Consider the following 7,801-nt stretch of genomic DNA (forward strand, 5'->3'; position numbering starts at 1 on the left):
TTGGACCATGTACTTCTGGGGGGGTGGGAATCAAGTGTGTCAAATGTAGGCAGTAATGACCCTTAACGTCTGAAATGAATGTCTGTCTGCTTCAGTCAGAATATGAACTCCAGCATAACTCCATTGATAACCCAGTGATCAATAAACTGTGTCCTGGTGTGTCCCAGTGTACTGGGCAATGCGAAGGCTACGGCTTGATCCAGCCTGCATTTAAACATACACTTGGGGATTTTTCTAGATTTGCCAGAGAGATGGGGAGAAGGGAGGGTAGTGCATGCCTTCTTTTTTTCAGGTATAGGAAACGTGGTAAGGGGAATTTGGAGGAAACCATTCCATTACAGCTTAAAACAAAAAATCTTTTTATTGTTATTGTTTGTTTAGTGTGAAAAGAGCTGAAACAAAAAGCAGTACCGTGAAGAAATCACACAGCAGCAGGAACATTGTGGGAACATCCAGTGACTCAGTGACTGCAGAGACGGCAGTGAGAAGGGGTGACAGTCAGGCTTTGTCCAGTCTCCCGTCAGAGTCCACGGGACAAGCAAAGAATTACATAAAGGCAACTGAGAGCCACTGGGGGCTTCCTGTTCAAAAGCTGGAAAATGTTCATCAGACACAGCCAGAAGACACTCGCAGCCAGCAAAAACCTCATCCTGGGGAGTGGTTAGAGACTGGGCTTCTACGCAGGAGCCCTGTCTGGGGCTCTGAGTCAGCATCACCAGGTCCAAAACAAAGTCCACGAGGGGCTCGAACACAACAGAAACGCAGGAACTGCGACTCTGCGGAAGACCCCGACCACCACAAGAGAGTTTCTCTTGGAAGTGATCGATTAGTCCCGAGAGAAATAACCGTGGAGAAAAGCAAAGTTGTCAGAGTTTTGCCAACTTCAGAGCTGTCAGATCCGGGGTTACTTTTGAAACAAGATTTGGCAAAAACCACGTCTAATGAAGAGTTACATGTTTTGGAAAATCTCTCCTCCAGACATCTTATAAAAAGTAAGCCAGGGCAGGCAGAGCAAACCGGCTCAGCCACAAACCCTGAAAGATTAGCTACAATTCAGGGCAGCCCAACCAAGAAAAAGAAGAAGTCTGAAAGAGGCCACTAACTTACTAAAGAGGATTGCAAAGTTGTGGTTGAGGATATAGTGGCCAAACCTGTGAAAAATGAGAAGTGTGTATAGATGCTGTGATTTCAAAGGAATTAGAGTGATTATTTTAAATAGGAAATACATATCTGTGTTAGAGTTAGCTTTCAAAGCAGGCACCTCCAGGAGCCTCTGTGCTTGTTCTAACACCATTTGCTGCTCTCCCGTCATACTTTATAACTGTCTTCAGGAAATTATGTTAGTGATGACCATCCGTTCACTGTGAGGAATGACACCATTGATGATGTACTGCGTGAAGAAACCAGTCAGGTGCCGCTGTACAGACACATCATGGTATGGACCATGCGATGGGCCCCGTAAAGACGGTGCCCCAGTGCTGCAGTTCAGGTCTAGGGGTACAGTTTATCCTCTCGCTCCTCAGTCCAAGTAGGGCCGCAGTGAAAGAACAGGCCAGTGGTTCTCAGCATCTAGTCCTACACCAGCATCACTATCTGAAAATGTGTTAGAAACGCAGATCTTGGGCCCCACCCCAGACCTACTGAATGAAAAACTGGGTGATCCTGAAACACGCTCAAGTTCGAGGACCACCATACTAACTGGAGACTCCCTAGTGTTTATTTCCTCCAGCCTGGCGGCCATGGCCTGCAGCTCATCAGCTGGGGCCATGTGTAGACACGTACACTCTCCTGCTCCCTCAAATTTGTAAAGCACCTGGGTTCAGTGTATGAGTTACTCTGCTCCCCAGTTCTTAAGGATAACAGCACAGCACCCAGGGAGCCGTTACTTACCCTAAGAATTGCAGGACGTTTACATATAATTCTGCCCAGCATTAGGGGAAGATATGGAAGACACTTGTTCTTGCTTATAGCTCAAGCCTATCCCTAGCCCTGTCTCTCCTCTAAGATTTTGGTTAGGTTCAAGATGGAACAGAACCCAAGTGGCCAGAGTTTCCAGTTTCCCATTTAGAAGGCTTCACAGACAGTTTCAATTTCAAAACAGCAGCCTTAGATTTACGATGTCACCCACTAACATCTCCAGTGGGCTTGCTGAAATCTCACATAGTGAATCATAGCAATGACTTATTTTGGATAGACACCTTCTAAAGATTTTCATAATTCAATTTCATTCTAAAATGAAGAAACCATCTTCAAAGGCCACCCATCAAGCATACCTTTTCTTCCTGCTCATCATTGGGTAGTCCTTTGAAGTAACGCCTCCCTACCGTATTTACCTGAAAATAAGACCTAGCCAGACAATCAGCTCTAATGAGTCTTTTGGAGCAAAAAGTAATATAAGACCTGGTCTTAAATTTACTATAATATAAGACCGGGTCTTATATAACATCATATAGTATAGGACCGGGTATACTATATTATATTATATTATATTATATTATATTATATTATATTATATTATATTATATTATATTATATTATATAAATATAATACCGGGTATAATATCTGATATAATGTAAATACGAGGTCTTATATTCATTTTTGCTCTAAAAGACGCATTAAAGCTGATTGTCCGGCTAGGTCTTATTTTCGAGGAAACACAGTAGTTACAAGGAAAATCAAATATATTCCCAAAAGTGTTAGAGTCAGCAGAAAAATACCTCAGAAAAAGTCCAATGAAATAAAAACAGACAACGGTAAGTTTGTGCTTAAGACTAATCAGTGATTTGTCCCAGCTCATCCTGTCCTTCCCATGTCTTTCTCCATTCGTATTGCAGGGTAGGACTCATTAAAAAGCAACCATATTTTGTGGCACATTTTGGGTCATGAAATTCAGTCTTGGTCACCAGACCTGGCCGTGGATATAGATGCTATTCCTTTGATATTCCAAACCCTTCCTGGAAACCTGTCCCCTTCCTGTGGTCCCAACCTCACCACTCCCACCAGGAACATGGCCCTGCCCACTGGTATCTTTTCCTCTTCCCTCCTCGTTTTTTTCCTGCCCCAACTGATTCTAATCAAAGGATTCTATAAGCTAGGAAGGAGCCCAACAGACTACCAACCACAGTGGAACAGATTCTGTTCTTCCAGTAGGGGTGGAGTGCACAGAATGGAAACCTCTTAAGGAAGTGGGAGAACATCAATTTCCATGGCCCATCGTGGGCCCCTCAGAGTGGTCAGTATTCCTTCACTGAAGACAGGACCACAGTGTGTCACTGAATCTTCTTAAACAGAAACAATTATTGGAACAATTTAAACAGGGCACAAATACTAACCCAGGTGATCAGCCAAGAAACAATCAGCTCCCTGGAAGAGTCCAGAATAAAGAAGAAGGCCATTCCAGAACAATAGCTGCTGCCCGCTACAGAACTAGAAGATGTTTGAACTGGAGGCACCAGGGAAAGTTTTTGTTGAGTTTTTGTTTCAGTTAAGCTGGACCCAGTGGTTAAAGCCAATTCTTATACTTTCAATGATTTTGTTTCAAGAAAAGTCTTGGCTTTAGAGTTTGGTGTGTTTGTGAAATAACTGCTGTGATCTAAGAGGGAAAATAGTACCATTGGTTGCAGACTGGTCTTTCAGGCCTCAGGTACATAGGATTTTAACAGGATTAATGGATGGATCAGCTCTCCACTCCCATGCACTGTGGCATGTTTTTGAGGAATTTTGCCTTTAAGCATTTTTCTTCCACATGTCTGAAACACCCCTGGATCTCTTGTTATTTGAGTGATTGTGTGATTTTTTTTTTTTTTTTTTTTATTAGGAAATACAAAGGGGAAAAAATGGCTGCCAGGGTTTTTTTGTTGCTTATTAGATGGGAAATGAAGAGTTCCCACTATTGGGAGTGATATGTGTTTTGATATTTTTAATAATCTTAGTAATTCAGCATCTGAAAATCTGAGACCCTGTCAGTATTCTTAGCCAAAGAGAACAAGTTCATCAACCACTTACTTGAAAACCTAAATTAAATGTGTATTCACGTCCCTGAAACTCTGATGCTTGAAGCAAATGTGGATCCAATTTGATTAATGTCATAACTTTGAACTCCCTAACTTTCTCAGTCTCATGGCTTCTAAGTCACCTCCATGTGCTTTCAAATGACATTTTAATAGGTTGCTGTTGGGTTTTGCTTTGTTTTAGGTCATTTTGTGTCTGTAAATAAGAATGTCTGAGAACAGTCAGTGTGATTTTTCTTACACATTTTTCTTTTCTTTGCCACTGGAGGTTAGCTTTCATCCAGATGTGCATGTAAATTGTTTAATGCAAAGGAACAAACATTTGGGGAGAGAGGAGTGAGTGCTGCAGCATTTTTGTTCACTTACTTTAATATGAAAGAAGTAGGAAAATGTATTTCATTTTATAAAAAGCAAGTTACAAAAATCCTCTGTATTTTGATTTATGGAGAATATAGCTTTTCTCTGAGATATCTCAAGATACGTGTTGGGGACAGTGATGGGGTTAGAGTTAATTGTTTGCTTTTGATGCTTGTTTGGATTTTAGCATGAATTGTTATGCCTTTGATTTCAGAAAGAGCTTGGTGAGGGCAGAGCACATAAGGGAAGGAAACCTCTGTGCCCAAGAGAATGGCCTGGGATTACATTGTCGCCATTCCCAGTTTCCTTCAGTTCCTTCTTGGCAGGCCGCACTGTAACATTTCCACAAAATTCTAGTGAGTGGCTCTCCTTTTGAGGTAACAAATGGCTTTCCCAAGAGCCTAAAATTCTCTATTCGGCATGCTATAACTTGAATATGGAAGTCATTTCAATTTCTTTTTTTTTCTCTTATGAGGAAATTTCCATGCTTGGTTTATTAAGATGAGAGAGTTCATTCCTTGTAATTGAAACACTAATGAATTGAAACACGTTGGAGCAAGTAAAAAAATCAAAATTAAGCTGATTCTGTTAAATGGTTTAAAGCCTTCCTTAGTACAAAATAAATTAAGCATTGTAAAATGAAGGTAATTCAGCTAATTACTCAGGACAGAAATCTAACCTTAAATATGATCGGTATTACAATTTAATGATATAATTAAATTCTCAGAAATCTGCAGAACTGCCTCTAATTTGGTTTCCTTACTTATTTAGCAAGACAAGGAATATATGTCAATGTGTAGCTCAGTGGGGGACTTGAGTGGGTGAACTTATTGCCTTTAATTGTTGAGAACTACTCCATACTGGGCTTCAAATTACATTCCAGTAAGTTTCATTATGCAGCATAATATTACCGTGTGTTACCTTATATATTGCCATTACAGTTTCTTATCAAAAATCTTAGTTCTTTAATTAAACAAAAATCAATAAAATCACACATTTGACCCCAAAGCCTCTAATCAAGCAACTGTAGGTGTGGATTTGACAGATTCCCCAGAATAACTTTCTTCAGTCAAGTTAAAAAGCCAAACACTAGCAGTAATCACCATGAGAGCTCTTGTTCCCATTGACCTTGTTCCTCTTATTTGTTTAAAGTATTTAAATAGTTGTATATGTCTAGGGGATGAAAGTAGTATGTAGTGAAAATGAACCTGTTTTATGAATAAAAAGTAAAGTTGTTTTAAAAAATTAAGTTAGTTTGTATCACTTTTCTTCAAAAAACGTGTGTTAACCCCAAGGAATATACATCTAAAATGCTCTTTTCTGAACATGCTATTTAAAATTATATTCCTTTTATTAGAGACTTTTTTCCTCCTTAAAGCAATCCTGAGGTTTTGAATACTGTGTTAAAATATTCAAAGGATCTCTGTGTTTGAACCATTCATCCTAAAGATTTAGATTTGAAAAACCCTGTGTGGGATATTGTGATTAAATTGGCCTGTAAGGTTTTGGGGTGGTCTTTACAATGCAGTTATGTTCCCACTTCTGTTCCCAATTGTGAGCTTAGACCCCTCTTGTGAGGGGTTAAAGAATGTGACCTTGACTCCTTCCCAGAGAATCTTGACATTTCCCAAGTGGACTCATTTCCATTTTCTAAATGGATCTAGTCCTTATTCAGCGCTGAGGGAAGTCCTGGGCCGACTCTCTCTATACTGCCTTTTATGACAGGATCCCAGGCCTCTCTGGTTGCTTGTAAACATATTTTCCCTTGGGTTCTGTATATAATTTTTCAGAAGCATTTCAATATCAGGTTTGAATGATACATTTGAATAGTTGTGCATGAGATGCTGAGAACCACTGCAACTGATGAAGTACAGCCCATTTCTTCGTGTTTTGGTCTGGCGGTGCGCCGTGTGGCCGAGCCCACAGGCAAGATGCCCTGCGCACAGGGCCTGGGCTGGGGTTCTGGAGACAGAAAGATGGCATGGGGCTGTGAGCACAAACCGTGGGTCCAGGCTGCTGCTTTGCCACTAATTGGCTTGTGTGCTTGGCACACAATAACTTAATGTTCCGGGCCTTAGTTTCTTCATTTGTCAAATAAAATTCTCTGATACTTTAAGTGCCACACTTGGCTCTGTAGATTCCTGAGGTAAACACCACTCCTAGGCATTAATTTCTTGATTAAAAAACTATGCATTAATTTCTCCATCTGTTTAAAAGCAGGTTCTTGACACTGGCCACACATTGGAATTACCTGGGTAGCTTCTAGTTAAATCAGAATCCTTGAGATACAATGCCTGAGTATTGGCAGTTCTAAAAGATCCTCAATTAATGATTCTCATGAGAAGCCTTAGTTAAGAACTATTGTTTAAAACTGGATGTTAAAAGACGCAGGGTCTGCTAAGAACTGAGTATCCTTTAGAAGAGGGCCTTTCTGCAAATCAGAAGTGTACCTACTTAATGAATGGGCATGGCTTTGGTGAAAAGGTGTCAGTAAACACACAGAGATGTGTTGTTTTCCAGTTAGTTATGCTGCTTTATAGACCCGGCACCTCAGCACACAGCTTTATCCTTGGCAGCACTGAGAAATTGTTACCCTCGTAGAGAAGATGAGTTTTTAAAGCACCTAAATAATTGGGGTTTGCCTTTGATCTGTGATCATTAATATTATTAATAAGCTCTCGAAAAGTGCATGTGAATCTCAAGTTCACATTTGGCAGGGCAGTGGAAGAGTGAATGCTTTTAAAATAGTTTGGCTCAGAAAGCGCATCTGAAATAACCCTGTGGGAAAATCAGGAGAATTTCTCATCCTCCAAAGGATTACCTAGGATGAGATGCTGACCTCGTATTTTAAGTTCAGTTACATTTCTTAAAACCTCATTCATTACCCAGACTGATATATTTTAGGGGGTGAAACAGGCTGTGGGAGGGGACTCCAGTGATGTAGTTCCATGTTTGCTTTTTGTTTTCTCCACAGCTCCCCAAAGATCACAACGTATATATATTTCTTTAAAAAAATAAAGAAAATTAAAAAAGGCCAGCTTCTTCACGAGATTTATTACAGCGTTTCTCTCAGAAATTAGAGCTGAAGAATTCTCTCCTCTTCAGGCTTCTAAGGCGACCAGAAAGCCGAGTGTGCACAGGGGGAGCAGAGCGCTGACCTCTGCCGGGGGAGAGGTCAGTTCAGCACACAAGACTCAAAAGGGAGGAAGAAAAAGCAGCTCCTCAGCGGGGAGTCTGACTTGCTTTAGGGCAGAAGAGCTTTTATAAATAAGTTCCCAGTCTCCCACGCCCTCTCACCGGCTCGTCTATTACTAGTCCTTTCTTTGCACTTAGACACACATACACACACACACCAACACATACAGACACATGGGGACCCAGACACACACGGACACACACACACACACACACAGGCACAGCTCTTCCACTCCCT

General features: G+C 40.9%; 1 protein-coding gene across 3 annotated transcripts in view; it reads left to right on the top strand.

Moving 5' to 3' along the window:
* SLX4IP (SLX4 interacting protein) overlaps positions 1-7,377 on the top strand; it is a 193,930-nt gene extending 186,553 nt beyond the window's left edge. For all 3 annotated transcript variants that reach the window (XM_074317988.1, XM_019734904.2, XM_074317989.1), the window contains one exon: positions 382-7,377. In XM_074317988.1, coding sequence (XP_074174089.1) covers positions 382-1,102 — 721 coding nt within the window. In that variant the 3' untranslated portion in view covers positions 1,103-7,377. The remainder of the gene's footprint in view (positions 1-381) is intronic.
* Positions 7,378-7,801: the final 424 nt, after the last annotated feature.

Source organism: Rhinolophus sinicus, linkage group LG13 (assembly GCF_036562045.2).
Source record: "Rhinolophus sinicus isolate RSC01 linkage group LG13, ASM3656204v1, whole genome shotgun sequence".
Classification (NCBI taxonomy): domain Eukaryota; kingdom Metazoa; phylum Chordata; class Mammalia; order Chiroptera; family Rhinolophidae; genus Rhinolophus; species Rhinolophus sinicus.